The sequence below is a fragment of the Mobula birostris genome, chromosome 5 (assembly GCF_030028105.1).
Source record: "Mobula birostris isolate sMobBir1 chromosome 5, sMobBir1.hap1, whole genome shotgun sequence".
Classification (NCBI taxonomy): Eukaryota; Metazoa; Chordata; class Chondrichthyes; order Myliobatiformes; family Myliobatidae; genus Mobula; species Mobula birostris.
Window position 1 is genome coordinate 33,627,821 of NC_092374.1, and position 20,758 is coordinate 33,648,578.

Here is a 20,758-nt window from a genome sequence, read left to right on the forward strand (position 1 = left end):
GTAGGGCCTCTGATTCACAACATCATTTCAGGATTCTGTGTACAGGCTGCTTCAAACTGAGTAAATGCTATTTGAATCCAAGTCCTAACAAGCTGAAGTGCTACTTTCCCCTAAGTTCTGAATTTCCTTTTAAGGCAACTAAAGTAGCAGTCATTCACTTTATTTCTCCCATCTTGGGTAAAGCACTCTGTGCTAGTCATGAAACAGATAAGAGGAAGCTTTAATCAGGAAACTATATATACAAAATACTTCCAATTATGACTGAGTTCAGGAGAAAAGAATCATGAAAAGGAAGATGAATATGGTAAGCCAGTTGCTAGGTTACCAGCAAAAACATGGAATAATGTTTTTAGTTTTTAGTGCTGTGGAATAGGTCTTCCAGTCACCAGGGAGAAACTGTATACAACAAAAAAAACCCTTTAAGATATCCTTCTTAGCGATATAGATGCAATTTTAGATTTTGTACAGTGATATTGTTCCTATCTTAATTTTAATTGCAGAATACCCTCATGTATGTATATCTTTTCACTTTAAAGTAAATTTTCCTTAAAAGCACTCTACACACAGTTAACATGTGCTTAGGAGTCCTTTTCACTAAACCTGTGCAACATGTGTCCACTTCCACTACCCAAAATTAGTACAAAATATGTTCAAAGTAGCACTGTGGTACATTTTATAGAAACTCACCCACTAAAATATGACCACAGTGAGAGGGTTGATTAGTCAGGGCTCAAATGTAATGGGGGGGGGGGAGAAGAGAATTGGGCAGAATAGATTGCTCCTACGTCTTATGGTCTTATAATTTATTGATTAAACGGAAGTTTTGCATTTTTTCCAGAATAGGTTAAATACGTGGAGCATTTACTTTTCAGCTCTCCTAGTACTGTATAATCTTTTAAACTGCAAAATTGTCAGCCATGAAACTGCCTATTATTTCCCCCAGTAAACTCCATCATGTGAGAATGTGAAATCAGAAACCAAGGTTTAAAAGCACCTTCCCCTTTGCCTCTACCAGAAAATAGAATTTCATACCTATACATTTTGCCCTGAGATGGCCAGGGATTATAAATAGCAGCTGAGAACTGAGTGACAGATACCAAGGACAGATTCTGAAAATGACACCTCTTCTTTAAAAATAAATGTTCTTAACCCTTACTGCAAGTACATTCTAACCTTGTTTTCAAACAAAGCTCAACAGAACTTTATTGAAATGAGCAAAAGACAAACTGCTGGAGGAAATTGGTGGGACAAGCAGAATATGCAGTGGAGGGAAGGATGGGGGAGGTCACACCCCTCCCACAGGTCAAGCCCCTGCATCAGAACTGAGAGTGGAGTGGAAATATAGCTGGTATGCAGAGCAGAGGATAAGGGGTGAGACGAATCGGTAGGTGGACTGAGAAGGGGTAGAGGATGTGGACAGAAGGAGCCAGGTAGTGGAGGGTTTATTGAAGACTCGCTAAGTGCTCAAGTCCTTGTAATGTGACTTGTTCTTTTGTCCATGCAATCCGATGGAGCAAGGTGAGGAAGATCTTCATTAAAGCTTACTATGTGGTTAAACAAACGCAGATTAGAGACAGTGGTATTTCTCAGACCTCTACAACAGGAACACAACCAGCATTTTATACTGGAATCAGGAAGGCAAAAAAAATTACTCACTATATACACAAACACATTAAAATCCAAAATAATATTCAATGGTTCAAGGTTTTATTCACATATTTAGTACTTTTGTCTGCACAGAACATTAAGCTACCATTCCAGAAATACTCTTCTGCTTCTCAATCATGTCTTTCAATTGCTTGTCAGATGTTGCTTCCACTTGTTGAACTAGGTCATTGTCTCCTTTAGTCATACCCCAGCTATCTGGCTTTGAAAGGGAAGATGAATATGGTCGGCCAGATGCAGGCTTTAGATTCTCCCAATATGCCTTCTGAGCTCTGTAAAACAGTTAATGGAAAATGCTTTAATATTGATGAGGAACCAGGAACAATTTCAGAATCAGAATCAGGTTTATTATCACTGGCATGTGACGTGAAATTTGTTAACTTAGGAGCAGCAGTTCAATGCGATACATAATGTAGAAAATAAATAAATAGTAAATCTTAATCAGTATACTTTATATAGTATATGTATATTGAATAGATTAAAAATCATGCAAAAAACAGAAATACTAAATATTTTTAAAAAGTGAGGTAGTGTCCAAGGGTTCAATGTCCATTTAGGAATTGGATGGCAGAGAGGATGAAGCTATTATTGAATCGCTGAGTGTGTGCCTTCTGTACCCCATACCTGATGGTAATAGTGAGAAAAGGGCATGCCCTGGGTGCTGGAGTTCCTTAGTAATGGACACTGCCTTTCTGAGACACCGCTCCTTGAAGGTGTCCTGGGCACTTTGTAGGCTAGTACTCAAGATGGAGCTGACTAGATTTACAACCTTCTGCAGCTTCTTTTGGTCCTGTGCAGTAGCTCCCCACCCCCCCCCCCCATACCAGACAGTGATGCAGCCTGTCAGAATGCTCTCCACAGTACATCTATACAAGTTTTTGAGTGTATTTGTTGATTTGTCGACATAGCAAATCTCTTCAAACTCCTAATGAAGTATAGACGCTGCCTTGCCTTCTTTATATCTGCATCAATATGTCGGGACCAGGTTGGATCCTCAGAGATCTTGACACCCAAGAACTTGAAGCTGCTCACACTCTCCAATTTCTGTGAAAGCTAATGTTTCAGCATGTTTCCAGAGATGGAGACAAGATCAGAATAATAAGAGGGGATTTGTTTTTCTAACTGCACTCCACAAATAGTTAACAATTGACAGAACACGGGTGGCACAGTGCTTTATGGTACCGGTTTCAATTCCTGCCATTGACTGTCAGGAGTTTGTACGTTCTCCCCATGACCATGGAGGTTTCCTTCCAGAGTCCAAAGATATACCAGCTGATAGGTTAATTTGTCATTGTAAATTATCCTGTGATTGAATTGCAGGATTGCTGAGCATTGTGGCTCAAATGGCCAGAAGGACTTATTGTGCGTTGTATGCCAATCAATATGTAAGTAAGTCGGGGGTTGCTGGGCAGCAAGGCTTGAAAGGCCGAAAGGTCCATCCATGCTGTAGCTCAAGAAATAAAATTTTAGAAAAAAAACATCTTTGTTTGAGACCAGCAGCATTGCTGATCATTACAGGGGAAAACTGAGATTCAGGAAAACCAGCAGATTTACGGTGAATGGAATTTCTTCATTGTGTTGCACTTCAAAGTCAAGGTTGAGTTTATTGTCATATGCATGAATACATGTATGCTCAGGTACAATGAAAAACTTATTTGCAGCAGCATCACAGGCACCCTGATTAGAGACAACACCCAAGAAAAACAAGTGAAACAAGAACACCATTAAAAAAGACCTTTGCAGTCCCAAGCGGTGGTAGTGATTGGGGTTATGCAAGTTGGGTTAGAGTAAAGTTGGTGGCGTGTGACACTCTTCAGGATGAGGATCCCAACTGCTGTCCTTTGGTTGCAATCTGACATTCAGGGAATGAGATTTGAAAAGGCAAGTCCAATTGAACAACTGATATCAAACACACACTCCAAGGCTAAGGAGGCCCAAATTCAACATGGGTACTGTTGTGTATTTAATATTTCAGTAATATTTGAGTAATCTTGTAAATATATTGGCTGAGTAAACATTCTTTGTTGTTTATACAATTCATTATAAGCAAAAAATGTCAATTGCATATATCGTCATGTTACCACACGATACATGTGCGTCTTGCTTAAACTAAGACACAAAGTTAGACTCATGTTTCAAATGCCCATGTATTCCTTTGAATTAATTTAATGGTTTGAAGTTACAAGACATAACAGGTACCTTAAAAATGTTGTTACCATACAGTTTTTCAGGAAAAGTATTTGAAAAAGACAAAATGCTGCAAAGTTATTGACTGAATCACTGAGAAATGGAAATTTACTTTTGAGTCCTGCTGTTGTAAATTGATCTAATTTTTGCCTCAGAATAGTCGTAGTCATATTCATACTTTATTGATCCCGGGAGAAATTGGTTAAATTTGTATCAAAGTAATGAGAATGTTGAATAGGTTTACTCAACTTTGCCAAAATCATTTTATCTGCACAGGTAATTGTGACTATGATTAAAGGTATGAAATAAAATGAAAAAAAAGTTGGTGTCTGATATTTTGTATGAAATTATTTCCAATAGATTGTGTGAGATACATAACACAAGAAATTTCTCGTACCTTGCTCGCACCCAAGGCTTTGTATGCATAGCAAGACCACCTCCCCAGGCATCATGTTTCTCTGAAGCTACTGGAAGGAAGCCCCTCTCAGCTGCCAATTCTTCAGCTATGGCCCTAACGTGATAAGGCTCAAAGCCACAGCAGCCTCCAATGTACCTGACTCCCAGGTTGTACGCACTCCTGGCATATTTATGAATGTCCCATCTAGTGAGAACTCGTGGCTCCAGAGCTTTTAAAGGAAAGAAAAAGAAATTGATGTCATTTTTCTACAAATTCTATGCTGTATACTGTGTCCATTGGTGCTAAAATATCTGATCCTTAACACCAAGGAAACTCAGACATGGTTATTAATGGCATGGGCATGCTGGGGCAGCAGAGAGGAGGAGATGGGTACTTGCCCAAGACAGACAGACAGAGATAGATATATATATATGACTAAGAAAGATGGCTTCTGCTGGCAACTAACATCTAGCTTTTAAGTTTCTGATTGCAGTGTGACAAAATTCTTTACATTCATCCAGTTCTGGTGCACAGTACACTATAGTGGTGGTATCTATGAGAATGCATACACCAAAGAGGAGATCCAAAACAAGAGATATATCAGCTTCATCCTTTTAATAGCATGTGGACACTAGGAATGGAAACCTTACTGATGTTTACATTCGCCTTCAGCATTAATCTTGAAAATACCAATGGGTCAATACCAGAAGATACAATCCTGGCTATGTTTCAAAGAAATTTAGGTACTTCTTTTCCACATTTTTGTCTAGTTATGTGTTAGAATACAAAATTTGATTAGCCTTCCACATTCAACTTCAAAAAAAATTACCTTTGCTTTTTGTCATTGCCATTGCCATGTGTAAATGTCACCACTAATTGGCTACACTTCAATGCCTTTCTTCCAAGAAACCCATTGGGACTGGAATGTAAATTCTCAACTTTTTACTGAATGATCCACATCTAAATATGTAAGCAATGCAGGGAGACCTTTTGCTTGGACTAGCAAGATTAATATAGACACAGTCCACCATATAACAAGAAGAAAATGATAGCACTAAAAACATTTGTGGTAATGAGAGATCATTGGCTTTGATCCCACTGGGCATAATAAACCTAATGACCTTCTGTACATAATTTGTGCTACAAGTGCCAGTAGATCATTGGTAGATTCAGAGCACGAGGACTAGCAGTAAGTCTCGGAAACAAATCATCAGGTATTTTGAGAGTACAGCAAGCAATCCAAAGATAGGTAGAAAGGATAAGGTATAAATAACACATTATCACCATACTACTGACGGGGTAGCATTGGGTAAAGACTAAAATAAATACAAGGACATTCCCAAATTTAGTTAACATTTCCAAATTTCATGCACTCAAACTTACTGATACTTATTGAGCATCAACTTAGATAGTTAAAACCCTGTGAGTTTATAGCCATTGACAAAATAATTTGTTTGCTCACTGACAGAACACATTCTATATAACAGAGTGGTATAGCACAGGGGAGGACTTTTGGCCCATGATGTTGTACAGAAGTAATTAAGCTAATGAAACCTAATTAAACTAATCCTTTGTGCCTAAAATTATCCATATCCCTCCATCATATGCCTACCTAAGAGCATCCTAAACACTTCTCTTGTATCTGCCTCCAACATGACCTCTGGCAGCGCATTTGAGGCACCTACCACTCTGTAAAAAAATCCTGTACTGCATGTCTCCTTTAAAGCTATCCCCTCTCATTTTAGTTCATGTCCTCTAGTAATAGTTTTACTGACTGTTTGTCTCTACCTCTCAAGCTTATAAACATCTACCAGTCTACCCTCAGCCTCAGCCTCTCCAGAGAAAACAACTCTAGCTTTTTTTTTTCAACCTCATCTTATAGTTCATGCTCTTTAATCCAAGCAGCAGTTTGGTAAACTTCTTCTGCACCCTCTCCAAAACCTTCAATTATTGCTTTAATGGAGCTACCAGAAGTGAATGCTGTACTCCAGATATAGACTAACCAGAGTTTTATAAGCCTGCAACATAACTTTCTGACTCTTAAGCTAAATGCCTCAACTAATAAAGGCAAGTATGCCATAGGCCTTCTTTACCACCCCAACAACTTGTGTGGCCACTTTCAGGGAGCTATTGATTTGGAAACTAAGATCTCTCTGTATAGAAACATTGTTAAGGACTCTGCTATTAATTGTGCATACCCTTTACATTCAATCTCCTGAAGTGCTACACATTACATGCCCAAATTAAATGCCATCTGCTTACAAGTGCAACTTACTTCTATCCCACTGTATCCTCTAACAGTCTTCTACACTATCCATAACACCATCTTGAACTTCTAGTAATGCCCCTCCCTCTATTCTCCATCCCTTTCCCTCCCTCACTTTATCTCCTTGCCTGTCCGTCGCCTCCCTTTGGTGCTCCTCCCCATTTTACTTTATTCCATGGCCTTCTGTCCTCTGTTAGATTCCCCTTTCTCCAGCTCTGTATCTCTTTCACCAATCAACTTCCCAGCTCTTTACATCACCCCTCCCACTACCCAGTTTCACCTATCACCTTGTATCTCTTCCTCCTCTCCCCCCACTTTCTAACTCTGACTTCTCATCTTTTTTCCTCCAGTCCTGCTGAAGGGCCTCAGCCTTAACGTTGACTGTACCCTTTTCCATAGAGGCTGTCTGGCCTGCTGAGTTCCTCCAGAGTTTTCTGTGTTGCCACAGCATCATCAATCTAAGTATCATCTGCGAACTTACTAACTCTGCAATCTACATTTTCACATGGATCTCCAGCTAGAATAAGACCCAATGACTACCCTGGCTTCTATGGGAAAGCCAATCATGAATCAAAATGGCCAGGTTATCATGGATGCACTTTTATCTTGTGGATGAGCTTCTCATGAGGGAACCTTTGCTAACAAAGACCCTGAAATTTTCTTGTTTCGCTTTTCTCCAGATTGTTGTCCCGCCTCAACTACAAAGAGATGCAGTGACAATCAGAAAGGGCCTAGTTCTCATTTGAGTCTTGAGTCTTATCTGCAACCATGTCAGAAGGAATTTGAAGAAATTTAAACTTTACCAAATGGGAATTCTGGTAGATCAATGAATCCCTGCTTGTTACAGTCAGGTGTGTGGAAGGCAAGAGGCTGCACCATTAAGTAAGCCTTCAGATTCGCAGCTTCTAATCCTTCCTTCATAAGCTTTATAGCTTTAAGGCAAGTGGTCGGATCAAAATGGCAGTTCACTCCAACGAGGTCAGCACCTAAAAAGAAAGAATTTGGACATTGAGCGGGGAAACCAATGAAGCAGTCTTATCCAAATTTCTTAAATCATATATACAAACTATTATCTAAAATAAAACATTCACTGCCAAAAAAAGGAAATACCACCTTTGCCAGGGACTGTGATATAAATAATTGGTGCTAATTTGTCATCATGATTTTGTTATAGCTTGGTGCTACGATTCAGCCTACTTCATTCTCCAGTCACTATCCAAACTGTTCAAATTGGACAAAGAAATGCAGTACAGTATTGATAATAATGGCATGGTAGTGTCGTGGACCAGCGCAGCATTTTACGGTGGCTTAGGGTTCAATTCCTGCCAGAGTCTGTAAGGAGTTCATACGTTCTCTCAGAGACCGTGTGGCTTTTTTTCTTCAGGTGCTCCAGTTTCCTCCCATATTCCAAAGATATGCCAGTTGGGGTTAGTAAGTTCCGAGTATGCTGTGTTGGCACCGGAAGCATGGCAATACTTGTGGGATGCCCCAACACAAATGATGGCACAAACAATGCATCTCAGTGTGTTTCAATGTTGTGATGTATGCATGACAAATAAAGTTAATCTAAAGAGTTGGAGAAATTTGAAAATACGTACATCATGCTGATCCTGAACAGCACTTTTCTCCCCCAGTAGCATATCAGTGAGCTGTGAAACTCCCCTCCTGCCAGCAAACAAATCGTGTATGTAACTGCTGGAGGGTCTCAGCCCGAAACGTCAACTGTACTCTTTTCCATAGAGGCTGCCTGGCCTGCTGAGTTCCTCCATCATTCTATGTGTGTTGCTTGGATTTCTAGCATCTGCAGATTTTCTCTCGTATATAACTGAAGTACCAAATGAGGTGAGAACTTGGAAGTGCATAGGTAGAGTAGTCAATGAAACATCTAGCTAGAATAATGTATTGATTAAGAAGCTGATTCTGCTAAGTGTCTGGAGCATGGGGTAGGCCAAAGAAATATTTATTCTTAGAAGGCAGACAGCAAAGTTGTATTGTGGTAGTAGTAGTGGCAGTAGAGGACTTCAAGGTCTGATCATTGGGGAAGGAGTGCTGTAGGCACCATTGGAAGTGTTATGATTTCTTTATTCAAGTGACTCTTTGATAAAGCAAATCAAATACATAAAGGACTTGGGCGGAAAACACCATCCACACTAGACTGGATAAGTTTTGAAAACGCCTGTCTCGTGTAAAAACAACAGGCGTCCACACTAAGCATTTTTAAAAATACCTCTGTCCACATTAAAATGGATATTTGGGTGAATCTCCTCCTACTGGACATGCACAGGACACACAGAAAACAAGCAAAGAGGAAATGGTATACTTGGTGCGCGTTTGTCCATACAGACTAGTAAAACTTAAAAGGAAATTGCCAAACGAAAGGCTTGGTGCGTGTTTACCCAGAAACATTTCCTACAGCCATAGTCTCTTCACCGATGAAAGGGACAACAGCTACAACTAAATGCAATAAGGCTTGTTACTGGGCAAAAGTGAAATTTGCTGTCACCTCATTTGTTTGCCTTTACTTTTGCCATGTCTTTGTGTATAATTTTGCTGTATTTAACATGTGCAATAAAACGAGTTACTGGGCAAAAGTGACAATTGCATCTATTGAATGTTTGCACAAGTGATACATTAATAAAGCACGTTGTTAAATGTATAAAACATGTCTGCATCAGTGTTATCTTGTATTTCCATACAATGTTACATTAGGATGTTACATATCTATTATCAGATATTGTCGTTGTGGTGTTGGAGGTTGCGTTCAAGAAAACAATGAAATGCCGCGCTGCCGCCACCATTTGTTCCGGCACGTCATGACAGCGTTTTTAAAATTAGCCGCTTACCCCGTACACACTACGACGGCCAACCGGCGTTTTCAGATTTAAACACTCTGGAGAGCGTTTCTGAAAATCTCCATTTTCGGGGGAGGAAAACGCCGTTTCAGTGTGGATGGAGGGCCAAAATGAAGAGAGAAAGCTCAGTTACGGATTTATCCGGTCTAGTGTGGATGTAGCCTGAGATTAGTTTTCCTGTAGCCTCTGGGATACTTTGGCAGAAATGTTGCCAGTGAAATTCAAATTGTGTAGCCCCACAATGTCTGTTATGCAACAGGAATTTTATGTCAAAAATCCATTCAGTAGATTTACAAATGTTGGCTTTGAATCTTAGCTGGGCAACTTGGAATTTAAAGCAGGAACTCTTCACGATGGAAAGAAGGTCTAAATATAGAACATAGAACAGGGGAACATAGAGCAGGGGAACAGGCCATTCAGCCCACAATGTTGTTCTGAACCAGCTAAAAGCAAATCAAAAACACCAAACACTAATCCTTCCTAACTACACCATGTCCATATCCCTCCATCTTTCTTACATTCACGTGCCTATCCAAATGTCTCTTAAAAGCCTCCAGTATACTTGCCTCTACCACCATATCAGGCAGCACATTCCAGGTATCCACAACTCTGAGTAAAAAAACACCCCTCATATCCCCCTTCAACTTACCCCTCCTTACTTTCAATGCATGTCCTGTGGTATTAAACCACATGGGAAACTGTAACTCTGAGGAGTCAGTGTAGGCATTTCCAGCATGAGGAATGAATTTTGTGTATTAAAACTTACCTGAATACTGTCTTCATCACTCTATGACTTGCCCAATCAGAAGCATTATCTGGCTAAAGAATGATTGTTGGCTCTATATGACTGCACCAGCCAAATGTAGTCAATTAGAATGAACCAGAGAAGGTCGCAAGGGTATTATGATTAGGAAGCGCTAGTCTGGTTGTGCCACAGTGGCATTTTCTGCTGTTTTGGTGGATTCCAGCCAGAAAGGAAAAGTGAATTACTGTTAATCTAGGAACCTTGCAATTGTCTAGAAGGATGATCCCATTTTAATACAATTTAATGTAATGACCTGGCCAATATTACCTAATTGATTTGAGAATTTCAAGCATTGCCCTAGATAGAAATTTATACATTATTAAGCCAAGTTCTTCACAAATAAAAGATTACTAGGATGTAATTTTGTGCTTTAGTATAAGCACTGGTGATAAAGCCTGTCCATTGTCATAAATTTCCAGAAAATTAAAGTATTTAATAAACCATATAAAAACAAGAAAAATATACAAGGACAATATTGGGAATAGCTTCTTTACCCAAAAGGAAAGTTTGAGGAATTGTCTTACCTGCCTTTACAAGTCTGACAGCACATTCCCCAGCTGATACTCCAGCCAGGTCACCCTCTGGACCTATGCACATGGTGGCAGCAACTGGTTTGCCGGATTCCTTCAAAACATGGACTGCCCATTCTGCTTCCTCCACGTGTTCAAAATACTGCAAGGAAGAGCAACAGGGCATAATATACAAATTTGACTTGTCCAGGACCAAGCTTCCAATAACAAAATAGTTCCACGAAAACCTACGGCTCGTACTTTCCTCCCAGATGATGTTAGTTAAAGGTTAGTTGCAAGCAGAATGTTAAGGAGAGCATTACACAACTCATCTGCACTAGTTTAAATGTTTCTATCCCTTAAATGCAAAAATGCATTGAAACAGATGGGTCAAATAAATGTATTCATCTGGAACTTTTTATATGATCCAAGGCAGAAAACGTACAAGTGACTAAAAGTGTAGTTGAGTAAATGTAAAAAGGTTTTACTTTTCAGCTCTTTGTAACTGAACAAAGAACATTAGAAATATGTTTGTACTAATATTCTACTTGGAATTAATTTTAATCTCCTCTAGTTTATGTACACAAAAATTGATTTTCCCAGGCTTGCTTAACCTAGCTTATCATCTCTGTGGTATGTAAATACCACTTAACAGTAATTTACATTTTGTGTTAAATACAGAAAATATGCAGTATTTATGACAAGCAAAATATTTGGCAAAAATACCATCTGTCAAAAAAAAATTAGAATAAAACAAATTTCAAGTGAAAGCTGGTTGAAGAAAGGGACTGTAATATGGAGGAGATGGAGGGAGATTGAATCACACAGTGAGCAGCTGTTGTCGCACTGCTCCAGGCGTCAGATGTGATACTGACCTTGGGCATCATTTGTGTGGAGTTTGCAAATTCTCCTCATGATTGTATGGATTTCCCCCGGTGCTTTGGTTTTCTCCCACATCCCAAAGATATGCTGCTCAATTTAATTGACTATCATAAATAGTGCAGCTAGGGTGGCAGAAATTAAAGTTTAAAGTTGAATTGGTCAGATGGAAAATTAAAATGGCAGGCAAATTTGGAGACACAAGATCCACTGAGTTTCTCCAGCAGTTTGTGTTTTGTATGAGCTCAATGTTCTAACAGGCTGGACAGAGACATACAGTAAGCTGTCACCCACTCTTTGGTTTTCCCATTTCTAGAAGTGTCCACACTGTGACCAGAATCCAGTGAAAGAAGCGCAAATACATTGCAGTTTCAGCAGAAGGGCGGATAACATGGAAGGATGGAGGGAAAAGGCCACAGGGTGTTGTATACAGTAACATCTGGCTACTTTCAATCTGAAATGTTTTGCTTTAAAAATGTTCAATTTCTATTTCCATATTTTACTGAACTTGAAAAAAATGTATTTTGTATTATGGTCCAACATGTACTCTGTTTCTTGTGATTATTTTAAGAGATTATTATTATTAGCTTGTTCTTCCAGACTATTTTATTGAATAAGATCAGATTTTGATTCACAAGAAATACAGGTTGTTTGCGGATCTACTTGGAATATTTACATTAGAAACAACACAAGCCAAAGTATTCAATAAAAGTGCAATTAAATTAATAGCAACTAATTAACTGGATTTTTAAAAAGTTTGAAAAGAATGGAAATTTACTGCATTCCTAAAAGTGGTGACTTTTTAACAACTATGGCAAACTGCTTTGGTAAAGTAACTGTAGTAGGATAAAGGTGAAAGAAAGGTAGCTGTGGGACTAATGGATTGAGACATCATGTAGTAGCTCCAATGTAACATAAATACATTAGGATATGATAAAGGATGATGCAAGCTGTCTGCTAAGTGTAATAAGGAACTTCCAACAACTGGCAAAAATCACCAAATGAGCAAAGATCTGATTTTTCAATACATACCAAAAAGGACACATGAATCAACTACCAGGAGCCACTCACAGTAAAAACAAAATTTATTTTTCTTGCACAATGAACACAGCAGGTTATATGATGGTAAAAACAAATACATTTTATTTAATTGTTTAGTGCTTGAGGTGCAGGGTTCCTTATGTTGCAAACAAATGTTTGTCCTTGCTCCCCATTTGAGGCAGGGGACTAATTTATTCTGTCCACCAGTGCAGTGAATGTAGACAAATCACAGCCTACATCATTGTCATAGCTATTCTTTCCTATACAACGATTGATAGTTCCACATTCATTAGTTCTGCGCCAACTGATTGCCCCTATACTATTCCTTAAGCTTCATTCCTGGAGCGCAGCTCATCATGATAATGATTGATTTATGTTAGCTCACAACGTAAACAAGAATTCCGGCTGAGCCACACTATGACCAGATACATCATTGCGTGTGCGTTAAGTCTACTAAACCATGCAAGTCAAACATTGGACTCAACTTGCAAGGAAAAGTGAGTGACCCCCTTCTTCTGAAGGATAAGGGCAAAAGCTGCCTTGATCCTACATTGTAATTGGTTGCTTTGCAAAGGGACTTCCATCCTCCTATTTCCACAGAAAAAGCTCTTCAAAGAAGTTTGAAGGGGATTTATAAGACTTTAGAGCAAAGGTAGACAATCTTCTTCAGGATCAATTATCTTTGCCTTCAGATGTTTGGCTGACTAATCAGCCCTTTAAAATTTACTTGAGACCCAGTGAGTTCCTAATTCTTGGAGAACCCAAGAACTTACCTGGACAGGGAGGTGGTAAAGTCACCTTTCACTCAGTAATTGACAATAAACTGGACTGGTCTAAGAACACTGAGGCTATCTACAAGAAGGGTCAGAGCCGTCTCTATTTCCTGAGGTCCTTTAACATCTGCCGGACGATGCTGAGGATGTTCTATGAGTCTGTGGTGGCCAGTGCTATGTTTGCTGTTGTGTGCTGGGGCAGCAGGCTGAGGGTAGCAGACATCAACAGAATCAACAAACTCATTCATAAGGCCAGTGATGTTGTGGGGATGGAACTGGACTCTCTCACAGTGGTGTCTGAAAAGAGGATGCTGTCTAAGTTGCATGCCATCTTGGTCAATGTCTCCCATCCACTACATAATGTACTGGGTGGGCACAGGAGTACACTCAGCCAGAGACTCATTCCACTGAGATGCAGCACAGAGCGTCATAGGAAGTCATTCCTGCCTGTGGCCATCAAACTTTACAACTCTTCCCTTGGAGGGTCAGACACCCTGAGCCAATAGGCTGGTCCTGGACTTATTTCATAATTTACTGGCATAATTTACATATTATTATTTAACTATTTATGGTTCTATTACTATTTATTATTTATGGTGCAACTGTAATGAAAACCAATTTCCCCCGGGATCAATAAAGTATGACTACTACTACTAATGTTAATGGATAAATAGAAAAGATGAAAAATAATGCCTCATTCTTTCCCTTTTGAGAGGAGAGTTTAGAGAATTTGCTTGCATTGCGCTTATTTGGTGCATCTGACTTTCTGAGTGCCTTTTATAGCAACAGTTCTCTGTGCTTGCTGAATCCAACTGTGAATACATATTGGAGCTCATCCCCCATAATAGCAATGGGAATGTTCACAAGGAGCTCCTACTTTTTCTACTGTTTGCATTGTTATTCATGCTTGACACAGAGCCAATCCTGCTAGAGGTTATACACAACAGACGATAGGTGCAAGAGTAGGCCATTCGGCCCTTCGAGCCAGCACTGCCATTCATTGTGATCATGGCTGATCATCCACAATCAGTACCCTGTCCCTGCCTTCTCCCCATATCCCTTGACTCTGCTATTTTTAAGAGCTCTATCTAACTCTTTCTTGAAAGAATCCAGAGAATTGGCCTCCACTGCCTTCTGAGGCAGAGCATTCCACAGATCCACAACCCTCTGTGTAAAAAAGCTTTTCCTCAACTCCATTCTAAATGGTCTACCCCTTATTCTTAAACTGTGGCCTCTGGTTCTGGACTCCCCCAACATCGGGAACATGTTTCCTGCCTCTAGCGTGTCCAATCCCTTAATATGTTTCAATCAGATCCCCTCTCATCCTTCTAAATTCCAGTGTATACAAGCCCAGTCACTCCAATCTTTCAACATATGACATTCCCGCCATCCCTGGAATTAACCCAGTGAACCTATGCTGCACTCCCTCCATAGCAAGAATGTTCTTCCTCAAATTTGGAGACCAAAACTGCACACAATACTCCAGGTGGGGTCTCACCAGGGCCATGCACAACTGCAGAAGGACCTCTTTGCTCCTATACTCAACTGCCCTTGTTATGAAGGCCAGCATGCCATTAGCTTTCTTCACTGCCTGCTGTACCTGTATGCTTACTTTCAGTGACTGATGAACAAGGACACCCAGATCTCGTTGTACTTCCCCTTTTCCTAATTTGACACCATTCAGATAGTAATCTGCCTTCCTGTTCTTGCCACCAAAGTGGATAACCTCACATTTATTCACATTAAACTGCATCTGCCATGCATCTGCCCACTCACCCAACCTGTTCAAATCATCCTGCATTCTCATAACATCCTCCTCACATTTCACACTGTCACCCAGCTTTGTGTCATCTGCAAATTTGCTAATGTTACTTTTAATCCCTTCATCTAAATCATTAATGTATATTGTAAATAGCTGCGGTCCCAGCACCGAGCTTTGCGGTAACCCACTAGTCACTGCCTGCCATTCTGAAAAGGACCCATTAATCCCTACTCTTTGTTTCCTGTCTGCCAACCAATTTTCTATCCATTATCAAAGGCTTTCTGAAAGTCCAGGTACACTACATCCACTGGCTTTCCCCATGTCCATTTTCATAGTTACATCCTCAAAAAATTCCAGAAGATTAGTCAAGCATGATTTCCCCTTCATAAATCCACGCTGACTCGGACCTATCCTGCTACTGCTATCCAAATGTGCTGCTATTTCATCTTTTATAATTGACTCCAGCATCTTCCCCACCACTGATGTCAGACTAACTGGTCTATAATTGCCTGTTTTCTCTCTCCCTCCTTTCTTAAAAAATGGGATAACATTAGCTACCCTCCAATCCGCAGGAACTGATCCTGAATCTATAGAACATTGGAAAATGATTACTAATGCATCCACGATTTCTAGAGCCACCTCCTCAAGTACCCTAGGATGCAGACCATCAGGCCCTGGGGATTTATCAGCCTTCAGTCCCATCAGTTTATCCAACACCATTTTCTGCCTAATGCGAATTTTCTTCAGTTCCTCCGTTACCCTAGGTCCTCTGGCCACTATTACATCTGGCAGATTGTTTGTGTCTTCCCTAGTGAAGACAGATCCAAAGTACCTGTTCAGCTCGTCTGCCATTTCCTTGTTCCCCGTAATAATTTCACCCGTTTCTGTCTTCAAGGGTCCAACTATGGTCTTAGCTAATTTTTTCATCTTCACATACCTAAAGAAGCTTTCACTATCCTCCTTTATATTCATGGCTAGCTTACCTTCGTACCTCATCTTTTCCCCCCGTATTGCTTTTTTTAGTTATCTTCTGTCGCTCCTTAAAAATCTCCCAATCCTCTGGCTTCCCACTCATCCTTGTTATGTTATACTTCCTCTCTTTTATTTTTATACTGTCCTTGACTTCCCTTGTCATCCACGGTCATCCCTTACTCCCCTTGGAATCTTCCTTCCTCTTTGGAATGAACTGATCCTGTTGTGCATCAAGGCAAACAAATCTTCAGCATTCAGGATACTGATAATGAGCAGATGGAAGCGGGGGGGGCACCTTTCATGCATCCACTGGCTGATTAACTATTACGCAAGCCATTCTGCCCTTCTTCCTCAGCATCAGCTTGATCCAATGGGAGATAGGTCAAGTAATGCTCTTCAGTTGCATCTACTGAACCAGCGAGTTCTTGAAAATGAGACATTCAGTACTTAAGTACAATTGTCCATCTGAGTATAGTTCCACCTTTATATACATTTGCATGATTGGAATGATCCTGGCTATACAAAACCAAAATGCCTGGACTTGTTTGTATCCAGCTGAGACAATAGCTCCATCATGAAGTAGTGCAATGCATGACAAAATGATTGTACTAAGTGCAATTAAATTTTTTGATTGCTGCAGTTCACCTTTCACAGGAATTAGCCAGAGCAAACAAAGAAGTGCGTTAACAGCCCTTCTATGTCTACACAGCCAACATCTACATCATGACCATGTTAACCTAATACATACCCTCCAAGCTCCAACACTCTGCAGACTCACCTTCCCGATTAAATCAGCTATTACCTTGCTTGTGTGTAGCGAGTGGTGTCTGATCATAGTGCTCCATGCTATGCCCTTCTATAAAGTAGGGGATTGCCTTTAAACAGGAGAGCATGAGATGGTAACGTGGGCACAGAAAAAAAGGAATTTTTAAAATATTTATTTTCATACCACAGCCAGTGCAATTAGGCAAAAATTGCTGCTTCATTTCTGACATTTTTCTGCATTATTGAAGCAGTTCCAGCATTTATTTTAATAATTAATTTTCTTCATGTCTTCTATGGCCTGTTCTATTTTATAGCAATATTTTCACCTTACCTTTGCACTCTTCTTTAATTCTCCGGGACCTCCTGTTGGGTCCTCAAATAGTTGATAGAGCTCTTCATCAGTAGAAAATTGTCACACTTGTTTACTTTAGAATATTTGGGATGATCTTCCCTCACCAACAATCTGATTGGTGCTTCAATCCAAGGTAATCAGTACCTGCAGTGCTTGGCCACTAAATTGTGCTTTTCTCAATCTTCGTTAAGCCATTTTACACAAATATTGTGCACTTCACAGCTGAAACTTTAATATTTATATACTGGTTAAGTAGCTTGTTAACTTCTTTTAGGAAGTGTTAAGGTGTATGGTGACTGACTGCAATTTTTAGTTAAAATATAAAATGAAAGCGCATTCTAAGCCACGATTGTTAGTGAACTACAAATAAACAGTAGAAACAGCACTTTGAATTTTGAATTAAGAGGAAGATATTAGCCGCTGTTTATAAAACCGTAATGACCACTACTAAGCAGAAATACCCGGACTCTGACTCAAGAAATTGATGTGTACTTACCAAGGATGGGAATAAGAGCTTTAGTTATTATTGAAAGAAACTTCACCACTTGCTTGCTTAGAAAGAAAATGCAATCCTCATGCAGGAATAATTGCAACAGTCTGCAATTATTCAACCAAGCACAATTCACAAGATCAAGTAATTAGGATTTGTTAGGCACTTTCCAACAAAAAAGTTGATAAAATGAATATGTTAAAAGTTATCCAAGTAACTTGCATTGTTGCAATATGCAGTGTCAACATATTGGCATTTTATTTTTAAAGAAGGTAAACATTCAGAAACTAGTTAAGTGGAAAGACTGCATACCTCAGCGATAAGGAAGTCCACATTCTTCTTGACAAAAACATCCAGTTGCTTTCTGAAGATTGCCTTTACATCAGCCTCACTTTTGTTGCTGAGGTAAGATGGAGTTTGGCTGACACCACCAGCAACCAGGGCATCTCCTTCATTAGCTACCTCCCTAGCAATATCACATGCAGCTTCATTCACTTTAGAGCTCTGAATGAAGAAAATAAATTAATTTGCCTTAAAAAGCCAGACAGTATAGAATTATAGATGACAATAACATAGTATATTAAGTCAACATAAAGCCTTATGCACAAAAATCTGAGAAATAGTTCAGTAAGCATTTCCATTTTATACTGTCATATTACATCTCCCAATCATCTAACTCTTGGTCCCAGATGCTGCTCCTCTTGGATATTCCCTGCCCTTCCTTCCATTGTTTATGGCTGCACTTCTAGCCACATTGCTCCCAGGTTCCGAAATTCCTTTAACTTGCTCTCACCTAATTACCATCTAATTTCACTATCAAGATTTGATTCACCCCTCCAAAAAACATTCTTTGATTCTATTGAATTACATGTCCAAAACACAGTGGTACATTTTCTATGTTAACATTGGTATTTAAATACAAACTCTTGAAGGGAAAAATATTTTAAGATAAATATCCAAAACTGTCTACAATTACATTATTTAATATCTGTGGCCAGATAAATAAAAAAATTAAACAAATTGATGTTACTGTAATTTTTTCCTCCACGTAGTTTCCCCTGTTCTTCAACTTGTCTTCACTTGCATAAAAAGTGAATGTCTGCAAGACTGTGGAGCCAGCTCTGAGGAACTCACGGTGCAGCTGTTTCACTGTCAAAGTTAAAAATAACATTAAATTACTTTAATTACTTCTACACATTAAAAAGATTAACTGACTATTCAGTTTTATAGCATTAAGTAATTTAGACAAAATTGTTTATTGGTTAATGCTACTTTCAACTATGTGAAAAAAAATCAGAATACACCCTGGTATGATACTTCATTGCATGTTAATCAAGCAATGTATAAAAGAAGTCTTTGCCACTATAAATAAGAAAACCAATTACCTTGTTGAATAGATTGAGTCTATTTGAATCTGGATTAATTATGTATGTTTATAGTTTTGTTTATGCTACAAAAATCTCTTTTGAAATAGGTTTAATTGATGTGCAAATTTCAATTTATTTTCATTAAAAGCTTTTTTTTTGCTTTTATGATTCCTGTCAAGTTTACTTGTCACAAACAACTGATAGTTTATGATTTAAATAATTAAATTAATTGCAATTCCTAAAATTCAAACATTTGTGCACAAGTCAAATAATATGTACATCAGGTATAAATTTTAAACAAACAATCTACTGAAGAATTCATGGAACGGTATCAATTCCTTTCAATTTGAAGATGCAAATAGTCAGCTTTTTGAAATCGTCAGCACTGATATGTAGCCAATAAATATTCTGTAGAAAACTAAACCCTAATGTTCTTCTGGCAAGTTAGCAACCAACTTAATAAGATGGAGTGGAGAGCAAGCCAATGGGTTCATTTAAAATGAACTATTTTATTCTGACAATGATAATTTGGTGCTCTAATTGCAGTGGTATTATCCAGTATATTGTTGGATTTCAGCTTTGAAGATTTTAGACCTGCCAAATGACAGGAAGCTTGTGTGATAAATGGTACAGAAAGTATTTTAAGTTGGTATTAAAGTCAGCTTTTGCTTTTATGGCCTTACCTGCCTCTGGATGCTCAGCTGCTGCTTCTGGAGTCCAGGGGCCAGCTTTGACAAATCCTCTCTTCTCAAGAGCAAAGACAAATCCCCCATCTCCAATAATGATCTCCCCAGATGCTAAACGCTCCAAAAGGCCCTACAATAAAATGTCGCATCTTAACCACAATGATTCAATATACATTTTATATATTAGATTTTAAACATAATTTAGAAAGGCACGCTGCCTGTGTAACCTACTAGATTCTGGGCTAGGCTCACCATTGATAATGTTACCTAATTTCTCCGAATTCACCCATTAGGCAGTCAATTAGTTACAGTAAAGAAAGTGTTCAAGATATTGAAATTTATAAATAAATAGTAAAACAGGAACGCGAATAATCTTTAACGATCAGGACTAGCAAACCCGCTCGTAATTCTATCGAAGCTGCATTGCTATAAGTGTGAAAGAGCAGTATCATCCTGGCCGTTAGATGAAGTTAGTTAAAAACAAAACATATTGCCCAAGAAAGCCTGTTTTCAGTCTGCGCACTTGGGGCGACTTGACGCCAGCCTTTAGTTGGTGCGCAGTTATCTGCGCCCAGTGCATCTCTCTGGTGAAGGTGGGTGGCTGAGGACGGGAGGGTGCTCGCACCAGCGGACACCTCGTGCCGCGCCCGGCCCAGAGGTGTCGCGACGCGTCAAGGAAACGCTGGAGTTAGGGAATCGCAACACCACGCCAGTGATACTCGTCCATCAAAGCAACGGCATTCCTTCCTATAAAAAAGCAACAGATCCGTCACTGACAACGTTACCAAGGTGACAACTTAGGCAAAGAAAACAATCTTTAAAACGGCATAAAGATGTTACTCTATGTGCTGCGCTCTTTTTCTCGCTTCCCACAGGTGGCATCTCGTCAGCCGTGAATGTGTCACCCCTTATTCCACTTGAACTTTCACCGATCTCCTCAGCACAACGTCGGTCCTTAAACATTTTTATACAGACCGCCGAGCGGGTCGC

General features: G+C 39.4%; 1 protein-coding gene across 1 annotated transcript; it reads right to left on the reverse strand.

Annotated features, from left to right (window-relative positions):
- Positions 1–1,685: 1,685 nt before the first annotated feature.
- bhmt (betaine-homocysteine methyltransferase) lies at positions 1,686–20,746 on the reverse strand. Its single transcript, XM_072257838.1, has 8 exons — positions 20,609–20,746; positions 19,766–19,898; positions 18,746–18,864; positions 18,028–18,219; positions 10,697–10,844; positions 7,319–7,501; positions 4,250–4,478; positions 1,686–1,937 (listed from the first exon to the last, which is right to left on the reverse strand). Exons 1-8 carry the CDS (start codon positions 20,729–20,731, stop codon positions 1,745–1,747), a joined length of 1,320 nt encoding a protein of 439 aa, XP_072113939.1. The 5' UTR covers positions 20,732–20,746; the 3' UTR covers positions 1,686–1,744.
- Between the last annotated feature and the right edge of the window lie 12 nt (positions 20,747–20,758).